The following is a 24,731-nucleotide window of genomic DNA, read 5'->3' on the forward strand; positions in this document are numbered from 1 at the left end:
TCTATTTCCTTGGTCTCCTTTTCCAAATTTCGTATTTCCCAGGGCATCTGCTGTGTTATTAATTTGAGCTACCAATGAAGTTAGAAAGTATGCTGCCCTTTCAGCCGTGTTTGCAAACATGTCCTGGCCTGATATTAGGACACGGGTTTTGGAGATCGAATAGAGTTCTGGTGGCCCGGTATTTGGTGAATATGTCTGGGCACAATTGTATGGCCATGGATCTCTCTTGGCCTGGAGTCTCATCCTTGTCCTTACTCCTGCAGTGCTCCCTCCTCCCCGGTAAGCTCCACTGTTTTCATTCTTCTCCGAGGGTAGTTAGCTTCAGGGAGCCTTAAGAGGTTCTCCCCAGAAAACTAGCATTAAATGTTATGAAATGCCAATCTCTGGGTAAGCCCCACTGGTTCCCCTGATCCTCTCCCTCCATTGCAGGTCACCAGGTGGATGTCTACATTTGCCTTAGAACTGGAAGCTCAGGAGGCATGTTACCTTTACCCTTTCCCCAAATTGAGTGAAGTTGGTGCAAAAGAGCTCTCACTAGTTTCCTAGGGATTTCAGTCCTTTGTTTGCATAGTTAGGGGAGTTGTTTTGACTGGTTTTGAAGCATCAGTCTCCTTTTTAATTAACACTTTCCTGGATTTTCGATTTGGAATTACGGGCGTTTTCCTTAACCGCTTGTCGGATCACGACGTAATTTTACGGTGCGGTTTAAAATATTTGTAAAAAATCCAGTTTAAATCCGATTTACTTGGGGTTTGTTGCAAACTCCGCGTCATGAAATTCCCGTTCTCTCGGGTAGGCCGCAAGTCACGTCGGCCTACTGGGTCATGTGACAGGCCCATTGTTTTGTTGTTACGTGGAGCGATCGGATCTCTCTCCCCTCGGCCGCCAAACTCGCACGTTTTCAAGAATTATTACCCGTTTGTGTGTGTTTATAACCCACTAAATTCATCAATAATGGATCCAGCACCAGGCCCAAGCGGTGTTTCGGCTACAGGAGCCTCAGAATCAAGTGGAAAAGACAGGATTACCGCCATCTATAGGAGGTTTGCTGGTGTGAGGCTCACTCCCACCAGGATTCCCAATGTCTTGGATGCCTTTGATCAAGCTGAAAATGAACGAAGTGATGCAGAAGGCGAGGATGTAGAAGAAGAATTTGAAATTGGGCAGACAAATAAACCATGGCATACAAGATTCTTCAACATGTTTATGACGAGCAGAAGGTTTCAGCACATAGGTCAGTTTTTTCATGCGTTCAACAGCAATGCGGTGCCAGTGGACAATACAGATAAATTGATCAAAGTGAGACCAGTGATGGACTACCTAGGACAATGTTTTCAAGAAGTTTATTACCCAATGAGAGAGTTGTGTTTGGATGAAGGCACAATGGCATGGCGAGGCCGGCTGTTGTTCAAAGTGTACAATCCAAGCAAACCAGACAAATATGGCGTCACATTTTATATGCTAGCCGAATCAACATCTGGCTACATTTATTCATTTGAGGTTTACTCTGGCATTGGTAGAACATTCATTGAAACAGTTACTAGTTTGATGCGGCCATTGTTGAACAAGGGGCACCACCTCTATATGGATAACTATTACAACTCAGTTACCCTTACAGAGAAGTTGCGAGAAGTGGGGGTGTACACCTGTGGAACAATTAGACTCTTACGTGGCGCCCCAAAAGACTTGCAACAACTTGCGAAGAGTAAGATTGATGTGGATACCACAGTCTACCGCCGCAAGGACAATACCTTCATTCTGCTGTGGCAAGACAAGCGAGTTGTCTCTATGATTACCAACCTACACAATGCAGACACAAAGAAAGTTCAGAAAAGAAAACGAGTTCGCAGGCCAGATGGAATAACAAGACTACAGCAGGTTGTGGTGAACAAACCACAGGCAATTGTTGACTACAATAAGTTCATGAAGGGTGTTGACCACTTTGATCAAATGGTAAAGTATTACCATTTTGCCAGGAAATGTCACAAGTGGACCAAGAAAATAACATTTTATTTCTTGCAAATGGCATTGCAAAACGCTTATGCATTGTACAAGGCCAACACAGATGATCGAAGGAAACTAACTCTGCTCCAGTTCCATGAAGTTGCTATTTGGTCTTTATTGAAATTTGACAAGGCAGAGTGGCCTGCAACAACTACACCATCTCCACATCTAGTTCATGCTCCAGACATAAATGATGACACTGGTCCTGTGTATCCTGCTGCTGACCCGTCAACACCTGGCCCGTCGGGTGTGAGGCGCCCTCTCTTCACGTCTACACCTAGTGCTGAAGCTGAATCTGATGAAGATAATTCATATTCCACATTAGTGTTTGAAAACAATAGTGAGAGCGACGATTCAGACAGTAGTTTATTGCCAACCCAGAGACAACAGCGACGTGTTGTTATTGCAGAGACTCGCCGGAACTATAAATTGAAACATGAGCTGGTAAAAATCCCCAAACGTCGCAGGTGTGAAGTGTGTGCAAAGTCGGGTATCAGGAAGGAAACTGGTATAGCGTGCAAGACATGCGATGTTCCACTTTGCGTCATACCTTGTTACACCACTTATCACAGGAAAAGGGTGTATTGGGTGGACAAGAAATAACCACCCGCACCAGCTTCACTCCACCTAGGAACATCTGTTGAGCAACTTCAGGAATCAGTACCTGAAGGAGGTGGAGTGGAGATAAAATGCTTAACTTATTTTACTACAATCGTCTTTGCTTTGGTAAGTACACATAATTGTCTTAGATTGTTTTAGTATTGTAGTCTATTTTCTTAAGAATATTTTGATACCTAAATGAGAACTGTAGCACGACAACTAAAGTAAGTATACACGAAACAAGAGAAACTTTTTTCGTGGGTGTTGCGGGTGTGAGTTGGAGTGTCAAGAGCGGGTTCCGGTTGTGTGTTATCCGTCATTTCTACAGCTGTGAATTCCAAGGAATTGTATTTGATATGCATATGTCTGTGTAGGGAATTTTATTCCGAACACTATACAAAAAAAAAACGGTGTGAAACAAGTATAAACTTGAAAAACATGAGCAAAGTAAAAACTTTTGACGCTCATGGGTACAAACTCGCGTAAGATTTTATTCGCCACAAATTTATTTGATGCTGTGTTGGCCAACTCTACCCATGTTCTTATAGAACTTTCTATTGCGAACACATTACTATAAAAATGAAATACGTAGCTCCAGAAATAATGTCAGGACAGTGAAATAAGTATAAACATTCAAAGCGCTGCATCACACCAGTGTCGTCGCTGCTGAAATCACGGCTAACGCTTCGCCCAGTTCCCACACTCGTGCGGGTCACCCGATACCATAATTAGACATTGATAGGCATATGTCTGGGTGGGGAATTTTATTGTGAGTTCAGTGATATCAAAATGAGCACTGTAGGATGACTGTGAGGCTGGCAACAAACGAAAGAGTATGAACATTTACTTCCTGTTTGGGTGTCACGGCGAGTCATCTTCGTGTTTATTTACTTCGTGGTGGGATACCAAATGCTTGGGTGACATTTTATGCATATGATCTTGTAGAGAATTTTATTGCCAACGCATTGATAACAAAATATAAAACGTAGCTCGAGAATTGATGTTAGGAGCGTGAAAAGATTATAAACTTTTTTGTGTTTACGCTTGAGCGCCCAGAACGCCGCGCGCACAACCCGCTTTTTTTTTCAGCTAGTGCCGCGCGCACTAAAGTGTTAAGTGAGCAGTAATTTAAATTTGACTCATTAACTTTTTGGTTGCCTTTGCCAGTGAGGTCGTGGTGGATATAAATGTCACTGCTCCCTGTGTCTCTTGTGAGGGGGGCCGGGTTCTTGCTCCTGTCCATGATAGGCCTCAAGAACTATGTAGCAGGTGTAACCCAGAAGATGGTAACCATCTTGGTATATAGCCTCAGGTAGCCACTGGAGCTCACCCCTATAACTGGCATTTCATTATATCAACACTTGCTTTTTCTTTCCAGATGTAAATATGTCATCAGATAAAACGGCTTCAAAATTAAATGACATGAATGAGGCTCGCCAGATCTCAAATGTCCATAATATTGGCGACGCTAATGACAACATCCATCACATTAAGGGTATTATTCATTCGCCAATTGTAGTACCCAAAGAACCTTCACCAGTTGCAGTTCCACAAGGATTAACCTCACCAGTTGCAGTTCCACAAGGATTAACCTCACCAGTTGTAGTTCCACAAGGATTAACTGCACCAGTTGCAGTTCCACAAGGATTAACTGCACCAGTTGCAGATCCACAAGGATTAACCTCACCAGTTGCAGTTCCACAAGGATTAACCTCACCAGTTGCAGTTCCACAAGGATTAACCTCACCAGTTGTAGTTCCACAAGGATTAACTGCACCAGTTGCAGTTCCACAAGGATTAACTGCACCAGTTGCAGATCCACAAGGATTAACCTCACCAGTTGCAGTTCCACAAGGATTAACCTCACCAGTTGCAGTTCCACAAGGATTAACCTCACCAGTTGTAGTTCCACAAGGATTAACTGCACCAGTTGCAGTTCCACAAGGATTAACTGCACCAGTTGCAGATCCACAAGGATTAACCTCACCAGTTGCAGTTCCACAAGGATTAACCTCACCAGTTGCAGTTCCACAAGGATTAACCTCACCAGTTGCAGTTCCACAAGGATTAACCTCACCAGTTGCAGTTCCACAAGGATTAACTGCACCAGTTGCAGTTCCACAAGGATTAACCTCACCAGTTGCAGTTCCACAAGGATTAACCTCACCAGTTGCAGTTCCACAAGGATTAACTGCACCAGTTGCAGTTCCACAAGGATTAACTGCACCAGTTGTAGTTCTCCAAGGACCAAAAGAAATTAATTTAAAAAAATACACTAAAGTCAGTAACATGGAATCTCAAGGTAGTACCTCAGAAACACTGAAGCAGGAAAATGGTAACTCTCAAGAAATAGGACAGAATGACATAAATACTTCCAAAGATGTCTTTGACTTTAATGTAAACCAAAAGGAAATAAATCGATGCAAATTCTTAAATGAAGATAACTATAATGGACAGAATGTTGTTAATGGAAAATTATTTGGTCAATTTAAACATGATTTTCTTTGTGGTAGCAAGTTGAACAGATCTAATTATTCTCCAGATTTTCTTACCCATGGAATAGCAAGTGAAACCAATTGTTCATCAGAAGAAAATGATAGCCCACACCATGGTAATGTTCAAGAGGAAGAATTGGATAGAAAGACTGAAAGTGATGATGATTGCTGTTCGAGTATTCATTCAGAGACGAGTTTAATCAATATTTCAGTGCCAGGAGGACAAGTATCTTCATCAAAACCAGATTATACTAATTGTTTAAAGGATTTACCAACATTACAGGATGCATTGGACAGGCTTACAGCACACAATGATAGACTCTTTACCAACATTAACCAGCCAGACGACATCAATTTACAAGTGTTTGATACCTTCAAGGTAAGAACACCCATTTTATCTCAATTCTATATTATGTGAGGACATGAAAGTTCAATGAAATGGTTGGATTATTATTATTAAATTGATATAAAGTAGTTTAATATGTAGTTGCAGATACATAAGGTAAGTATTACAATCAATGATGTTCTGGAAATTTAAAAGTCAAGATGGTGATGCAGCAGCTGCACCACCAGCACCTAATGGCTGGCTGCCTGCCAGAATAATAATAATAATAATTTATTTATTTATTTATTTATTATTTATATATATACAAGAAGGTACATTGGGATTGTGATGATACATAGTATAGTAATTACATTCTTGTAAAGCCACTAGTACGCACAGCGTTTAGGGCAGATCCTTAATCTAAGAAAATTTTAAGTAGGTAAATACAGGCAAAATTTATAAAAATGATAACAGTTACATAGCAAGAAAAAAAAATAAAAGATGAGAGAAAATTGTAGGTATATTAAAGCACATAGGTAACTCAGAATGATTGCAGTGGCAGTTTGAATGGTAGTTTAACTAAAATTAGTAGGCACAATACAGCATATGGCTAGCACATAAAAGAAGACAGCAAAGAACACAATGATAAAGTTGTTTGGGTTAAGTACATAAAGATTGGGAGATTGGGTAATATTAGATACAGAGCAAATTTAAAGCTCAGTGTAGGAAACTACGAAGATGAAATTAGGTACTTTTTGGTTTTGTTTTTGAATGAGGCAAAAGTTTGACAGCTTTTCAATTCACTAGGGAGTGAGTTCCATAGACTAGGTCCCTTAATTTGCATAGTACTTACACAGATTAAGTTTGACTCTGGGGATATCAAAGAGATATTTATTTTTGGTGTGGTGATAATGGGTCCTATTACATCTGTCCAGGGAGAGTTTCAGAGCATGGTTTGCATTTAAGAACAGAGTTTTGTAAATGTAGTTGTCACAAGAGAATGTGTGGACGGAGTTAATATTTAGCAAGTTTAGGGGATTTAAACAAGGGAGCTGAGTGTTGTCTGAAAGCAGAGTTTATTATTATTCTGATAGCAGATTTTTGCTGGGTGATGATGGGCTTAAGGTGGTTTGCAGTGGTAGACCCCCCATGCACAGATACTATAATTAAAATAGGGGTAGATTAGTGCATAATATAGTGAGAGGAGAGCAGAGTTAGGAACATAATATCTTATTTTGGAGAGTATACCAACTGTCTTAGAGACTTTCTTAGTTATGTGTTGACTGTGGGTGCTGAAGTTGAGTCTCTTGTCTTGGAATAGGCCAAGAAACTTGCCATCATTTTTATTACTGATGGTAATGTTGTCAATCTGTAGCTGAATTGCATTCAATGAGTTGCTTCCAAATAAGATGTAGTAGGTCTTTTCTATGTTTAGTGTTAGTTTGTTAGGTGATATCCATAAGTGGACTTTTTTTTTTAATTCATTATTCACATTATTATTTTGTGAATATAATAATACTGTAATAATACCAGTAATAATATAGGTATATGCTATCTGAGGCCTAATATAATAATTTAATAATAATTATATATAAATATAGTACATATATGAGCTATATTAGGCCGAGGAATATTTCAGTCTGGTTTTGGCTTTATTTTTCCAAACTTTATAGTGTGATTAGTACCAAATTCTATCGAATTGCCCATTACATCAATATATATGTACGATGGTTCACATAGTTACAAAAAACCAGCGTTGAATGTAATGAAATGCCATTTTCTGGGTGAGACCCAGAGGCTCCCCGGAGCTATCCAGGCTGATATGCTAATGTCAGACTTTGGCATCAGTCATGTGTATGGAGTTCTTTGGGCCTAATTGGGACCATGGACAGAACCTGGTCCTCTGAGAGGCAAGGGGGAGCAATGGCCTATAGAAGCCCCTGTGTGGTTGGAAGCATTCTGTCTGCCATCGACTGAGTCAGGTACCCAGAAAGGTAAGCATCCCAAAACAAACCCCTATTCTGCTGAAAATATTGCTACCAAAAGCCGAACAAGTGGATAGAACTTCCCAAACAAAAACGAGCAAACTAGTATGACGTCACCCATTGCCGCACCGCCGTCTGCGCACCCTGGGAGGAAGGGGGAGCCCCACATCTACCGTATTGGCGATCCACACCCCAGTTCTGAGGCTGGATGTCAAAACACACGAAAAACCGCTTACCGGAGGGAGGGAGGGATGCCGGGAAGCCTCTGGATCTCGCCCAGAAAATGGCGTTTCATTACATTAAAAGCTGGTTTTCTGGGGGGAGCCCCTACGGCTCTCTGGAGCTATCTACCCACAGAGGAAAAAAGAGGGACTTATCCAGGTGGTGGTTGCCACTCACTCCTCATCCTGAAGCCGAAACAACTGGCTACATCTGCCGACCCAAAGCGACAGAGGCCCGACTGGGCCCAGGGACGTTAACAAGGTGACGAGCAGCCAGGACCCTCTTCGACCGCCAAAATCCCTGCCCCCGAATGTCAGCCTAAGACATATTGCCAAAGACGGCGGCAAGAGCCGCAAACTTGTGAACATCATGGGCACGGGGATAGACCGCAGGCTGGCTAGCCTTAATTACCCTGCGGACGGCCTTGGAAACCCACACCAATGAACAGGGAAGAGGGGAAACCGGATCAACCCAAAGTGCGTCCACGGACACAGAAGCCGTGGCGCGCAAATAACGGCGGAGAGCCGCAACCAGACAGAAAACATGATGCACCCCCAGCCTAACCAACCATGCATCAACAACCCAGGGACCCCTCCCAAAAGCAGCAGTCTCATTCTTCGCCAGAAAAGGAGGAGAAGGCTGCAGACGAACAAACCGATTACCCCAACTGAAAGAGCAGAAACCCCTGCGCCGGAGGAGAGCATGAAGCTCAGCAACCCGACCCCCAGAGGCTAATGCCAACAGGAAAAGAGCCTTCGAAAAACAATCCGGAACCGAACGGGCCACAATAAACCTAGGAGAAGAAAGAAAAGAGAGCACCCTGTCCAAAGACCAGGACGCCTCAGGCGGTTCATGAGCAGGCTGTAGGTGAAACAACGCCCGAGACAGCTTGCGAAATGGCGCAGACATAACATGAATACCGTAAGCAAGCTAAAGCGGCTCCACCAGCGCCGCACGATATGAGGCGACTGTGTTAGGCATAAGGAGACTGTCCTGGAACAACCAAGAGAGAAAGGACACTACCACCCTAACCGAAAGCAAAGTACAACGTCGAAGACGTAAGAAGAACCGCCAAGAAACCTCATACTGCAGAAAAGACGAAGCCCACAGGTGGGACACTAACAAGGAAGTCACCTGATCACCATAGAGATGATGATAAACTCAAGTCAAAAATACCTTACACGAAGACACGAGGAGAAGATCGAACCAGCCACGTGATGCACCAGTCCAATCTGCTGGAAGAGGTGGAGCTGCAAGAAAACCTCCGGGTTCGGAGACCGGGCAGGAGCTGAACCTGGGACAGCGTAGTCATCCGAAAGGAGGGGCAATGAACCCAGGGGGTTCAGACTGGACAAGTCCAGAATGAACCGCAGGTCCTCGCAGTCTCATTTTGGAACCAGAAACAGATGGGAAACCCATCTGAAGGACGTCGCCGTTTCAACCACGCCCAAGCGAACCCACTCCATGACAACCTGACAGAACGCAGGAGACGACCCCAGCCCCATCAGCCCTGAACCCTCTGAAAGGGAAGGGGCCCACCCAATGCCACCGGAGGCCGCGCAAAACGACCCGAAACGCCTACGAATCGTGGGACCAGGCGTGAGTGAACAGCGCAAGCCTCCTCCCCTCCCCCCCTATCGCCCTGTCAATGGGGCGATGGGCCGGCGCCCCTTACGAGACCCAGAACCCTGCACAGAGCGAACACCGCGCCAACCAGACAAAGGCGGGTCCGAAGGAGCCAAAGCCGAACCCGACACCAGTGGCCTACCATGACGAGAGGAACCCCCGAGCTTTGGCACGACCCTTCCGGGAAGGCCCACCATTGGGCCCCCGGAGAACCAGCAAGTCCGACATACGACGTCCCCCCCCCCCCCCCCCCCCCCAAGCACCGACCCCACCAGACAAGGCCGGCGCAGCCATAGAAGCCGGACAGAAAGGGGCCCACTGGTCAGACCCTGAGGCTTTGGCTGGGGGACTAGACTTGAATGCCTCCATCGCCACACCAGAAGGGGGATCCCCCGAGGCTGCCCAAGTCTCAAGACCAACTAACCCCCGTCATGACTCCGAAACCCTCAGACGTTTTGGGGCCGGAAGCAGGAGAGGGGGACCAGAATAAACAACAGGAGGGGAAGGACGAGGTGGTGCGGACTGAACCAGGGTCGAGGCGTCCCCCACCCCCAAGTCCGGGTCCCTATAAGCAAAACAGCTCAGCCACAGGGGATCCGAGTGAGTAACCAACTGAGCATGTTGCAACAAATGAAACGTAGAATGTAACGCCTTCGCAGCCTGTTGCCAAAGATGATCAACCACAGATTGGGTAAATTGAGTCACCAGCAAGCAACAAAACTCACAGGACTCTGAGTTGACAGTGTCAAAACCCATCAGGCAGCATGACGGAGGCAAAAATCGTGAGGGTCGCCCCAAGACAAGGGTACCGAACTAACCTCAAACTCGCATGAAGCGAGTGGGGAATTCCGGGGTCGCATCCATCGGACCCATGCTTTCCCTAGGCGATTCCCAGGGTCTTGAGCGTTTACTATAAGAGTACTCGTGCTCGGGTAAACCCAGGCAGGGTACTGCTAACCAGAGCCCAAAAATACCAACAAACTGTCTACAGATCCCAGGGACAAGTATGCTCATGGGGACCTAACAGGAAGCACCACCAAGTAACGGGATGTGGCCAAACACCAGTGGCAAGTAGGGCAGAACCTTCCCCACCAAAGCAAAAAGAAAAAGAAAACGCAGCTTCCCCCTCCCAGGGAGGGGGAGCTGCGCAGACGGCGGCGCGGCAATGGGTGACATCACACTAGTTTGCTCGTTTTTGTTTGGGGAGTTATATACTGTAACCCCGCGATTATCCGGGATTCGAACATCCGAAAAACGCCCTTATTCGGCCAAAATCGTGAACGGATAAAGTTATCACAATATCCGGCCAAAATAGCCACAGGGACCGGATTAAAGCAGGTTTTCTGCAGAAATTACACTATCCGGTCAGTCCCCCAGATAATCGGCCTTTGTCCGTATATGAAAACATGAGGCAGGCCATACGGTATTAATCCCGTCTGCCCGAGACTCGAGGCGCATGGTGTAGGTGGGGGTGGGGTGGGTGGGTGGTGTTGGGAGGGTGGGAGGGGTGCGTCAGGAGGGACTACCTGGGTACAGGAATTACCATTAATTTTAGAACAATTAATCATAGCCAAAAACAAATAAAATAACTACTAGTAATTATGTAATAACAAATAAATAAGTTTCCTAAAAGCATTGTGCACAGGCTGAAGTTTCCTTAAAAAATATTGTGAATTTTTTTCCTCCTGGCGGCCTACGTAACGCTATGGCTGCCCCAAGTGGACCTGTCCAACACTGGTCAACCCATGTGCGTCCGTCCCTCGTGTTATACACAGTGCTGCGCCATTAGTGAAATATTTTTTTAAATAACTTTTTTATTTTCATAGTAACTTTGAACATTTTTGGCCAAGACTATGTCTGGTAGCAGCATCAATCGTTCTGGAGGTGTTAAGAGGAAGAAAGTTGTCCTAACAATTAAAGACAAGTCACAGTTATACGCCTCAACCAGTGCGGCCTCACAGTGTTGCGCCATTAGTGAAATATTTTTTTAAATAACTTTCTTAATTTTCATAGTAATTTTCAACATTTTTGGCCAAGAATATGTCTGGTAGCAGCATCAATCGTTCTGGAAGTGTTAAGAGGAAGAAGATTGTCCTAGCAATTAAAGACAAGTTACGTGTTGTTCAAACAGTGAGGCGTCACAGGCAGCCAAGCGCCTTCAACAAGTGAGGCGCCACAGGCAAGCCAAGCTCCTTCAACAAGTGAGGCATTATAGGCAAGCCCAAGCGCTTTCAACAAGTGAGGCGCCACAGGCAAGCCAAGCGCTTTCAACAAGTGAGGCGCAAGCAAGCGCCTTTAACAAGTGAGGCGTCACAGGCAAGCCAAGCGCCTTCAACAAGTGAGGGCATGCAAGCGCTTCAACAAGTGAGGTGCAAGCAAGCACCTTCAACAAGTGAGGCCTCACAGGCAACCCAAATGCCCTCAACCAGTGAGGCTTCAGCAGCTGGCAGTCAAAACTAACTTAGCTTAATGAACTGTACAGTAATTTTAAGTGTTAATTTTAGTGTTGTGTTAGTATAGGTTACGTAAATTGTTAAGAATTTTTAACTTCAAGATGTGTGGCATCAATCAAGAAGACGAACACCAACAAGGTAAGTTGAGGTTTCTAGTTGAATATTTAATAATTGTATGTGGCAAGGCAATTCAAATTATGTTGTTTGTAGTATAAAAATAGTTGGAAATGGTCACTTTTGGACTCGTAGGTGAAAAAGTACCATTATCCGAAAAATGTGATAATCCGGCTGGGGGTCCTTCCCATATAGTCCGGATAATCGAGTGGAGACAGTATACTTGTTCGGCTTTTGGTATCAATATTTTCACCAGAATAGGGGTTTGTTTTGGGATGCTTACCTTTCTGGGTGCCTGACCCAGTCGATGGCTGACACAGAATTGTAACACCGTAAAGGTGTTTTGTATTTAATATATACATAGTACAGGAGTCACAGAGAACTTTTGAGAGGCGCCAGGTTGGCGGCCCCTAGTAATTAAGAAACTCTCACCTCTAAGTGTTAATGACCACCAAGTGACCAAGGTCAGGTCGTGTGAAGTTGACCTGGTTGCTGCTAAGCTCATAATTGTAGCCGGGTATCCGGGTGGGTCCCTTCAAACATGCCGCCAGTTTAAGGTGTGGCTTGGTACAGTGCCTGGGGCTATCTACTTGTGGGCGGAGTTAGCTAGTTGGTCCCCAATATATACCCATGGTACTGTACACTACTCTAGAGGAAGAGACAGGAGAACAGCCAGCAGAGCAGAACAGAGAACAGCATAGCCAGGGAGGCTGTCAGCCGGACGGGGCGGGACAGTCTCTGTCATCTACAGACCCTCTTCCCCCCCTCTATCCAGCTATAGGCAGACACTTGGTGAGTTGAACATGAAAGGTGACTTATTTCGTGTACTAAGATGTTGTGTGATCACTAGAGGCAGACAGCTGTAGTGACTCTCAAAGTTCTGTGTGGTGGCTCACATTGTTTATCTGGACATAATGAACCTTCAGTTCGATTGCTTGAATTCTGATATTTACCATGCTAAATAATTGATTCACTTAATTTTAATTTGATTTTAATTGTGTTCCCGAGTTCTTGGACTTTCTGATATATGCAAACTAGAGTGTAGACTACTCTTGAGTTAGGGACTAAAAGAATCTTGCCTGGAACATGATTACAGTTGACACATGCTAATAACATCTTTTGATACAGATAAGTTCCATTCCTTGTCTTGTACTGACTAGAATGAATGGTGGCAGCCTTTCTACTTCTACTTACCTACCTCTACCACTACCTCTCGTATTCACTTCCTACTCCCTCTCCTCTCCCTCCGCCTCTCTCCCCCCTCCCCCCTGTCCCATTCACCTGACGACCCTCCTTACTCCTCCTACCCACTCCTCCCTCCTCCCTACCGCCCTCACCCCAAACCCTCACTAACTACTTCATTATTCATCTCTTTCATTTCATTTCTCTGATTTGTTTGTGGCAGTGAACTGTTCTAGAGTTCTCTGGAGCTGCGAGTAGCTGAAAAAGTTACAATGCCTTGTGTTCGTGATACCTAGGTAATCAAATACCTAGGTCACAAGGTGTTGAATTAGAGAGGCTGCAGTAGGGACTCTAGAATAGCTAACAGGGTGGTGGGATAATGGACAAGAGAGAGCTATTTCCCCCCCCCTTCCCCCCGTTTGAATAGTTAACAAGGGGCGGGATAATGGACAAGAGAGAGCTATTTCTCCCACCCCTCGCTACAGAGTGGTTCCAACCACACGGGGGCCAGGTTCTGGCCATAGTCCTCGGTAGGCCCAAAGAACTCCATACACATGACTGATGCCAAAGTCTAACATTAGCATATCAGCCTGGATAGCTCCGGGAGCCATAGGGGCTACCCCCATAAAGTTCTATATAAACAAGAGGATGGGTTGTATATGGATGTATGAAAATTGGAGCTGAAAGCTTTATTATTGATAATTTCAAGATCATTCAAGTGAGATGTGTAAGTGTTCTGTGAAGACACAGTACAGACAGAATGCCATAGCTGAAGGAGTGCTACTCTAAGAGTTGGCTGTCTTAGGTATAATAAATTGATGTGTAACCCCCCTGTACCTTCAATTATACCTATGTAATATGTTCTTGTGTATAATTTATTAAGAAAATTTTTATTATTATGCACTATTGTTAAAAAATATTAGTCTATTATGTTTGCAAACAAGATATTTGTATAAAATAACTACACATCATAGCAAGCAACATATAAGATTAATGTGTGTGATTAGTTAATTTATATTAGGATAATAGCTAAAATTGTGAGCTGTAAATTAACTCTGGCTGTGTTATTAGAAGCAACTATATGAAAAATGCTCTAAAACATAATAAGTGACCAGCGTTCATGTGACTAGAAATTGTTTCCAAATTATTTAAGGGTTAAGCCTCCATTCAGACCAGCGCATACTGAAAACTCAACGAAAATTAAAAATAAATAAGAAATTAAGTTTCTCAACAAAATTCGTCCTTTTGCCAACTCTCCAACAATAATCAAGGAAATCTGATCGTTTTAAGTGTACTTTCATCATTTACTCCTCTAACCCCCCAAAAAGGTAATCTGAGGCCCCCACAAATGTATTTTACACATGCCTTATTCTATGAGAAAAGTAATATATACAGTATTTTCCTTATTAATTTTTTGCCACTTAAAATTACTTAAATTGGGCTCATTGGCAACTTTAGATGGCATCTAGGCAGAGCAGAACATGCAGGCTTTTCTGGGGGAAGCCCCGTCGGCTCCCCAGAGCTTTCCAGGCTGATATGCTAATGTTAGACTTTGGCATCAGTCATGTGTATGGAGTTCTGTGGGCCTATCGGGGACCATGAGCCAAAACCTGGCCTCCTCTGAAGAGGCACGAGGAGCAATGGCCTATAGAAACCGCCATGTGGTTGGAAGCATTCTGTCTCTGCCATCGACCGGGTCAGGTACCCAGAAAGGCAAGTGTTCCAAAACAAACCCCTATTCTGGTGAAAATTGCGACGAAAAGCTGAACAAGTGGATAGAACTCCCCAAACAGAAACGGCAAACAAGTATGACATCACACGTCGCCGCACAGCTATCTGCAACCCGTTCTCGCAAATTTAATAAGTCAATATTGACTTATTAAATATGTGCATAGGTGACATACTTAACATAATAGTTTCCCTTGAAAAGCTTCATAGAAAACACCGACCTTACCTAACCTACTTAGTATGTTAAGATAAGCATCTTATTGCTTCGTAATTACAATTATTACCTAACCTATACCTATAATAGGTTAAGTAACAATTGTAATTACAAAGCTATAAGATGCTTATTTTAACATACTAAGTAGGTTAGGTAAGGTCGGTGTTTTCTATGAAGCTTTTCAAGGGAAACTATTATGTTTAGTATGTCACCTATGCACGCAACTAATAAGTCAATATGGACTTATTAAATTTGCGAGAACGGGTTGCTATCTGCACAGCTCCTCCTCTCCTGGGGAGGGAAAAGGTGGAGCCCCAGACCCCCGTGCTGGCAATCCACCTATCAGTTCTGAGGCTGATGCTATAGGCAACAGTCGTGTTCTCTGGCTCCAGTGGTTGTTTCAGCACTGTACCTTGTGTGTGATGACTGTCTTCTAGGTGGTGCGTAAGCCTGGAGTGATTCTTCAGTACTCAGGCTGCATGCACCTAGGGTTTCCTTCCCTAGTGCCCAGTAAGTACAGTGGAATCCCGGGTTACGAACATCCTTTTTATACTATCTTTGCTAAATATCGCTATCAATATTTAGAGCGAAGTTAGTTACGATTGCTATCTTCGCTCGTAACTCGAGTTTTTCGGGTTACGAGCCTGATTTGTTCGGAAAATTTGCATCAGGATACGAGCATTGCAGCGGGTAACAAGTTTGTTGATATGCATACGGGCCGACCTAGCACGTGGTGGCACGGCGATCACGCCTGAGTTTACCAGTGCCTCATGCCCAGTGAGTATCTCGCCTGAATTATTCACAAGGATTTACAGTTTTTTGTTGGATATTTGGCCATTTGAGCATAAAAGTTATTATATATCTCGCAATGGATCCCAAGAAATCCAATGGTAAAGTTCAAGGCAAGAAATCGCATGTGAGGATGACAATAGAGGAAAAAAAAGAGATTATTTGGAAGCATGAAAATGGTACTCGTGTTGTTGAACTAGCTAGGCAGTACAACAAATCCACGTCAACGATATGCACTGTACTTGGCAAGAAAAAGGACATTAAGTGCTAAAGTGGCAAAAGGCGTATCAACAATCACGAAACAAAGACCACAAATACAATGGGGCCTCGACTTACGATGCTAATCCGTTCCCAGAGACGGATCGTAAGTCGAAGCGATTTTTCCCATAAGAAATAAAGGGAATTGAATTAATCCGTTCCCCACCCTCCAAAATATTAACATACAAATACATTTTATACTGAATACAATGTTTTTTTCTAACTACAATACAGTACCAAAGTTTCTCTTACCTTTATGGAGGGCTCTTGACGGAGTATGGAAGATGGTGATGAGGGGGGGAGGAGGAGAGTTGTTACTGTTTGGAAGGGGAGTCCCCTTCCATTATCACATCAGGCAGTGATGTTTTCTCTGGGGTACACTCTCTCGTACGTTTTGCCTGAGTACCACTAGGACCTGGTTGTGGTTCAGTGCTTGTTTGTCTCACTACAAATTTGTCAAGAGACATTTGTTTTTTCCCTTCGTTTTAACATTTGTCTGTAATGATGCATCACAGTGTCATTGAATAGGTTAAGGCAACGACCTACTGCAGCTTGATTTGGGTGAGTCGTTTCAGCAAAGTTTTGCAATTTTTCCCATGCTGCACAAATTTTCCTAATTGTTGAGGAAGAGACATTCTGTACTCATGTTTCTGCTCTATGGTCATCCTTACATGGGTTTTCATATGTTGAGCCTTACCACTGAGTTTCCTGGGACTCATGGCGTAATATATAATAATTACTTTAATGTTCAAAATGTAAAAAATCACCACAAAAGCGGAATTTCTTACAGGCGCGATCGTCACTAAGCGGGCAGCTGTAGTAAACTGAGGCAGGTCGGCCGCGTGACCGGGAACCACGCGCTCGGTCGACCCGAACGTGTACCAACAAATATCGGAAGTCAACGACACCAACAGATGTCGAGTCACATTTTTCGATGAAATTTACATCGTAACTCGAAATTATCGTAAGTAGGGGCAATCGTATGTCGAGGTGCCACTGTACTTGAAGAAGTGGAAAAGTTGTTAATTTGGATACACAACAAGGAGTTAGCGGGTGATAGTGTTTCAGAGGCTATCATTTGTGAGAAAGCCAGATTATTGCACGAAGACCTTGTAAAGAAAACCCCTGGAACAAGTGCAGATATGATAGACTTTAAGGCAAGCAGGGGATGGTTTGACAAATTTAAAAAAAGGAGTGGTTTTCATAGTGTTGAGGCATGGGGAGGCTGCCAGCTCAGACAAACCAGAGGCTGAAAGATTTATTGAAGCATTTAAAGAGTTTGTAGAAGCTGAGGGATACCTACCGCAACAAGTGTTTGATTGTGATGAGACAGGACTGTTCTGGAAAAAATTGCCTAAGAAGACATACATTACCAAGAAAGAAAAATCCTTGCCCGGACACAAACCTATGAAAGATAGGTTTACGCTTGTGCAGTGTTCAAATGTGAGTGGTGATTTGAAAATTAAACTCTTGCTTGTGTATCATTCTGAAAATCAAAGGGTTTTCAAAAAGTATGGTGTGCAGAAAAACCAAGTGTATTTAATGTGGAGGGTTAATAAAATGGCATGGGTGACTGGGACTTTTTTCATGGAGTGGGTGAATGAAGTGGTGTGCCCTGCCATACTAAAATATCTGCAGGAGAAAAATTTGTTACTCAAGGCCCTGCTTCTTCTCGACAATGCTCCTGCTCATCCTCCAGGCTTGGAAGATGCATTGTTGAACAGATACAGTAATTTTCTCACAGTAAAGTTCCTTCCTCCTAACACCGCTCCTCTAATTCAGCCTATGGACCAGAAAATCATGGCGAATTTTAAGAAACTTTATGAAAGGGCACTTTTCCGGAAATGTTTTGAAGTGACTGAAGCCACAAACCTCACCCTCAAAGAGTTCTGGAAACACCATTTTAACATTTGTAGTGCTTTAACCCTTAAACTGCGCAACACGTCATATGACGTGTTGGAGTACTACGCAAGATTTAAACGGCCCGTGGATACACGGGGTTCACCTCACCTTCATCAGGGCTCTTGTAAACAGACGCCATTATTTTTTTTTAAATCGTGGGCCACATTCCCGGGTGTGAGGTCCTTAGTACTGAGTGAGCCACCAAGGCTGGCGCATGTAGCATGAGCTCACAGCACTGTTGTTCAGCTTGTGACCACAGCATCGCCTAAAAATGCCATAATATATATATGTACATGTTATTACTCAGTGAAGATAGTATTACAAAAGACTGTGATAAAAATGACCAGGATTCTGATAATAGCAGGATTGTTGTGATAATTAGCGCTGTAGTGGGAGGAGTAATCTTGGTGGGGAGGGGGGGTAGCGTTGTCTGCTGACTGTGTGTGACCACCTTTTACTGTCTGGACTCACTCGACCAGCTTAGTTACAAATACAAATATTTATTCAGGTAAAGTACATATATACAAGGTGAGATATAAAAAGTTGATGAATTTGTAGTTGATAGAGCTAGTACATACAATGCCTAAAGCCACTATTACACAAAGCGTTTTGGCAGGAAAAACACTAAAGACTAAAACCTAATACTAATTGAGATTAAAGTATAAATTGTATGGAGAAAAAATAAGAAAAAAATGAAAAAAAGGGGGGGAAACATGGCAGAAAAAAAGCAGAAATACAATTTGGTCAACAAACAGTATTGTTTAAAATAGTAGACATGGGTTGATATCATGGGGGTGAGGTAGGTTACATGGAGTTAATTAGGTAGTACTTAGTTTTTATCATAAACTGGTTGGGAGAGGTACAGTCTTTTACATAATTGGGAAGGTCATTCCACATTCGAGGTCCCTTGATTTGTAAAGCATTTCTAGTTTAATTCGTACTCTTGGAATATCAAATAGGTATTTGTTTCTGGTGTGGTGCTCATGGGATCTGTTACAACCTTCTTGGAAGCTTTTACGGTCAGGATTGACATTACAGTTCAGCATTTTATATATATAAAATACACATGAGAGGATGTGCAGTGACTTAATGTCTAACATATTCAGAGATTTGAGTAAGGGTACCGAGTGATGTCTGGGGCCAGAGTTAGATATTGTCCTAATAGCAGCTTTATGTTGAGTAATTAGAGGACGTAAAGGATTTTGGGTAGTAGAACCCCAAGCACAAATACCATAGTTGAGATAAGGATAGATGAGAGAGTAATAGTGTGTCACCAGGGCAGGGCGAGGTACATAATATCTGATCTTAGAAAGAATGCCAACAGTTTTTGAAACTTTTTTGTTATATATTTAGAATGTGTCCCTGGAAGTTCAGCTTGCGATCAATGAGAACGCCAAGGTATTTGACATCTACTTTGTTACATATTTGGGTATTGTTAATCCTGAGATTTATTTGATTTGAGGATTTATTGCCAAACAAAATATAGAAAGTTTTGTCAATATTGAGGGTGAGTTTGATGGCAGTTAGCCAGTGATGGACTTTATTTAGCTCAGTATTCACTGTGACATTTAGAGCAAGAGGGTCAGGACTGGAGTAAATGAAGGTTGGGTCGTCAGCAAATAGAATTGGTTTGAGATGTTGGGAGGCATTTGGAAGGTCATTAATGTAGATGAGAAAGAGGAAAGGGCCAAGTATGCTGCCCTGAGGAACACCAATGTTGATGGGTAGGGTGGGAGAAATTGAATTATTCACAGAAACATACTGGAGCCTGTCAGTAAGGTAAGACTTAAGGTATTCTCCTTATATCCCTCTCCTCTTTCTCATCTACATTAATGACCTTCCAAATGCCTCCCAACACCTCAAACCAATTCTATTTGCTGACGACACAACCTTCATTTACTCCAGTCCTGATCCCCTTGCTCTAAATGCCACAGTAAATACTGAGCTAAATAAAGTCCATCTGTGGCTAACTGCCAACAAACTCACCCTTAACATTGACAAAACCTTCTATATTCTGTTTGGCAATAAATCCTCTAATCAAATAAATCTCAAAATAAACAATACCCAAATTTGTAACAAATTAGATGGCAAATTCCTTGGCATTCTCATTGACCACAAGCTTAATTTCCAGGGACACATTCTAAACATATCAAAAAAAGTTTCAAAAACTGTGGGCATTCTTTCTAAGATCAGATATTATGTACCACGCCCTGCCCTGGTGACACTCTATTACTCCCTTATCTATCCATATCTCAACTATGGTATTTGTGCTTGGGGCTCTACTACCCAAAATCACTTACGTCCTCTAATTACTCAACACAAAGCTGCTATTAGGACAATATCCAATTCTGGCCCCAGACATCACTCGGTACCCCTACTTAAATCTCTGAATATGTTAGACATTAAGTCACTGCACATTCTCTCATGTGTATTATACATATATAAAATGCTAAACTATAATGCCAATCCTGATCTCAAAAGCTTCATAGTAGGTTGTATCAGAACCCATGAGCATCACACCAGAAATAAATACAGTTTTGATATTCCTAGAGTACGACTTAATCAAACTAGAAATGCTCTACAAATCAAGGGGCCCAGAATGTGGAATGACCTTCCCAACCATGTTAAAGACTGTACCTCTCTCAACCAGTTTAAGTTAAAAGCGAAGCTATACCTAATAAATTCCCTGTAACCTACCTTACCCTTCTATTGTCAACCAATGTCTGTTTTTTTTTCTTTAAAGAGCGCTGTTTGTCGACATAATTGTATTTGTGCTGCTTTTTCATCTATGTTTTCATTTCTTGTTTTCATTCTACTCATTATGCTCAATTAGTATTAAGCTTGTCATTTAAGTTTATCATGCCCGAAACGCTTTGCGTAATAGTGGCTTTAGGCATTGTATGTACTAGCTCTACCTATAAGTCAAACAATCCTTGTAAATATTTATTGTATGTATGTACCTTACCTAAATAAAATTGTATTGTATTGTATTGCAGGGAGTGACCTCTCCCTGTTGTGAGGGAGTTGTTCGCTATGGTGAACAAAACATGCGGATACTTACATAAAATGTCTGTATATAGTGAATAAAAGCAAAAACAGTATGATGGCAGGAGAAAGGAAGGCCGTTTACTGCTTGGTTTTTGGCTGCCCATTGTGTGCTTGGGTGTTATGTCTCCCTTGTTCGCCTTAGGGTAGGGGGCAGTTTGCACTGGTGGGGCGCAGGGAACTGTGCAGCATGTTTTCACCAATCATAGTGGCCGGCTCTGTTCCACCTGGGTACGCTACCCTCCTGCAGTTTTTTTTTTTTTTTTTTTTTTTTGTCATTTTGTTTGCCTGCCTGGTGGGGGGGTCTACCTTGGTTCTTGCCCCCTGTGTACTTAGTTCTATTCTGTTTCCAGTGGTTTCCCCTGTTAGATTCCTCTGAGTACTCACCTAGTTGTACTCACCTAGTTGTGCTTGCGGGGTTTGAGCTCTGGCTCTTTGGTCCCGCCTCTCGACCGTCAATCAACAGGTGTACAGGTTCCTGAGCCTATTGGGCTCTATCATATCTACACTTGAAACTGTGTATGGAGTCAGCCTCCACCACATTGCTTCCTAATGCATTCCATTTGTCAACCACTCTGACACTAAAAAAGTTCTTTCTAATATCTCTGTGGCTCATTTGGGCACTCAGTTTCCACCTGTGTCCCCTAGTGCGTGTGCCCCTTGTGTTAAATAACCTATCTTTATCAACCCTGTCGATTCCCTTGAGAATCTTGAATGTGGTGATCATGTCCCCCCTAACTCTTCTGTCTTCCAGCGAAGTGAGGTTCAATTCCCGTAGTCTCTCCTCGTAGCTCATACCTCTCAGCTCGGGTACTAGTCTGGTGGCAAACCTTTGAACCTTTTCCAGTTTAGTCTTATGCTTGACTAGATATGGACTCCATGCTGGAGCCGCATACTCCAGGATTGGTCTGACATATGTGGTATATAATGTTCTGAAAGATTCCTTACACAAGTTTCTAAAGGCCGTTCTTATGTTAGCCAACCTGGCATATGCTGCTGATGTTATCCTCTTGATATGAGCTTCAGGGGACAGGTCTGGCGTGATATCAACCCCCAGGTCTTTCTCTCTCTCGGACTCTTGAAGTATTTCATCTCCCAAGTGATACCTTGTATCTGGTCTCCTGCTAACTACTCCTATCTTCATTACATTACATTTGCTTGGGTTAAACTCTAACATCCATTTGTTCGACCATTCCTGCAGCTTGTCCAGGTCTTCTTGTAGCCTCAAGCTGTCCTCCTCTGTCTTAATCCTTCTCATAATTTTCGCGTCGTCAGCAAACATTGAGAGGAATGAGTCTATACCCTCTGGGAGATCATTTACGTATATCAGAAACAGGATAGGTCCAAGCACAGAGCCCTGTGGGACTCCACTGGTGACTTCACGCCATTCTGAGGTCTCACCCCTCACTGTAACTCTCTGCTTCCTATTGCTTAGGTACTCCCTTATCCACTGGAGCGCCCTACCAGTTACTCCTGCCTGTTTCTCCAGCTTATGCATCAACCTTTTATGGGGTACTGTGTCAAAGGCTTTCCGACAGTCCAAAAAAATGCAGTCTGCCCATCCTTCTCTTTCTTGCTTAATCTTTGTCACCTGATCATAGAATTCTATCAAGCCTGTAAGGCAAGATTTACCCTCCCTGAACCCATGTTGATGGGTTGTCACGAAGTATACACGTCCCAGGGGTTCAGTGCTTAGAAGGTTATTTGGTAGACTTTGGCGCTGGTTAGCAGTACCCTGCCTGGGCTTCCCTGAGTGTGGGTTCCGTCGCAAGACCCTGGGAATCCCCATGGGGGTGTGTGGGTCTGATGGATGTGACCCCTGTGTCCCCCCTCACTTTGTGCGAGTTCGAGAGTTGCTCTGTCCCCTTGTCTCAGGGGTGACTCTCATTGTTTTTTCCTCCGTCTGCTGCCTGTGGGGATGGTGGCACCTTCGACCCGGAATCCTGCAAATTTCGTTGCTTGTTTGTGACTCGTTACCTGGTCTTATGCTGACTATGCGGGTGCAGGCAGCACGGGTGTTGCACGTTGGGTTCAGGTGGTTGCAATGCGTTTGGTTGTTTGCTCCCCGGAAGCCCCGAGGCTGCCCTGTTTTGGATGTTGTGATGGGGCTTGGGGGGGGGGGGTGTTGGTTGCTTTGGTTTTGTTCCTTCTTCGCCCCTTGTCTTTCCCCTGTTGTGGTTTCATCTGGTCCCCCCTTCCCTTCCTCCCTGCATCTGGATCCTTTCCGTCTGTGCGTTCGAGGTCGGGGCGGGGATTCGATGGTCTTGAGACTCGAGCTGTCTCAGGGGTTTCCTCCTGCCAGGGTAGCAATGGAGGCATTCGAGCCTGTTCCTCAAGCTGTGTTGTATGAGTCTGCCAGTGGGCTTCCGTCTTTAGTATTTTTCTGGCTGCCCTGGCTTTTTCTTGTAGGATGGGGCTTTGGGGGGACAGCTCGACCCCAGGGCCACCACGGCAGGCCCGGTTATCTCAAGATAACCGGGCCTGCCGTGGAGGTTCCCGGGGCTGGAGAGGGGCCGACTTGGGGGCCTCGGGCCTCATTAGACCCCGCTGGGGTTTTCTACCCTCAGTGCGGGCTTGCGGTTACGGGGTGTGGGGTTTTTCCTTCCCCCTCTGCTAATGAGTTGTTGGGCATCGGCCCCTCCCTGGGTTCGGATCCTCGTCCCTTTGGGTCCGTTCAGTTCCGTCCTATCGGTGGGTACTTTTCCCTGTTTCTACCCCCTTTTCTCTGTCGTGTCGGAGTCATGTTCACCTATTATTGGGGTTTCTGCATGACTTTTGGTCTTGGGTGCGACTGTGCCTTTATGAGCTTTTGTGATTTTGTGTTTGCTTCTGTAGGATCTCGAAGGTTCTGGAAGATCTTTGATTCTTCCAGTATTATTGGTACATCTGTCGTCTTCTGGTGAGGCTTACCTCCAGTCCTTTTTGGACTCGGTCCTCTTCCATGCTTCTTCTTGGTTTTTGATACTGTCTCGTTCTTTCGTCATTGTATCTTCTCTCCGTTCTCTGTCTAGGCACTGCTAATATTTTTGCGATACTCCTTGTTAGCGCCCTCTCTGCTGGGCGGGGTTGTGCGATTTGGACCTCATACGTCATGCGCATGGGTCATGGTGTTTTTGTTGTGGACGGCGTACATAAGTGTTGGTGTTCCGCTTCCTTTTCTCTCGGGTGCTTTGCCTCTCTCGCTCCTCTCGTCTCTGCAGTCTGTGCCCCGTAGAGATGCTGGGGGGGGGGGGGTTCTAAATTGCCGCTATGGGAAGGACGCTGGGTTTTCCCTGCATATGGGTGTGGGGTGCTTAATTAGCCTCTACCCACCTCTTCTCCTGCGGGTGCGGCTCTGGCCTTCTTCCTGTGGCGGTGCTCCCAGATGCCTCTCAGCTACATTTTGTCATGACATCTTCATGCCTATGTTCTGCAGGAGAGTTTCTATGGTCTGTTTCTTTCGACCAGGTGCTGATTCGTGGATACGAATATACGAACATAAGAACAAAGGTGACTGCAGAGGGTCTATTGGCCCATACGTGGCAGTTCCTATTTATACCCATCTGGTCCCACTCATATACATGTTCATCACATGCTTGAGTCAAACAAGGGGCCCCACCCTCACCATGTTGCGAGGTATAATGGTGGGGGTAAATGTTATACTGGGTCAGGATGTTATGAGGTGACATTTTGCTGTGGCTTTGATACTGGGGATCCGTGTGGGGGTTGGGTTGTGGCGTTTTGTTTGACCCTGGCGTGCTTCTTCCTGGAGCCTGCCTTGTTCGTTTGTGTTTGTTACACGGTGGGTCA

At 44.1% G+C, this 24,731-nt stretch overlaps 1 protein-coding gene across 2 annotated transcripts in view; it reads left to right on the top strand.

The window, feature by feature from the left end:
* LOC123755724 (RING finger protein 17) overlaps positions 1-24,731 on the top strand; it is a 928,112-nt gene that overhangs the window by 492,310 nt on the left and 411,071 nt on the right. For both annotated transcript variants that reach the window (XM_045738465.2, XM_069300037.1), the window contains one exon: positions 3,983-5,478. In XM_045738465.2, coding sequence (XP_045594421.2) covers positions 3,983-5,478 — 1,496 coding nt within the window. The remainder of the gene's footprint in view (positions 1-3,982; positions 5,479-24,731) is intronic.

The sequence above is a fragment of the Procambarus clarkii genome, chromosome 43 (assembly GCF_040958095.1).
Source record: "Procambarus clarkii isolate CNS0578487 chromosome 43, FALCON_Pclarkii_2.0, whole genome shotgun sequence".
Classification (NCBI taxonomy): domain Eukaryota; kingdom Metazoa; phylum Arthropoda; class Malacostraca; order Decapoda; family Cambaridae; genus Procambarus; species Procambarus clarkii.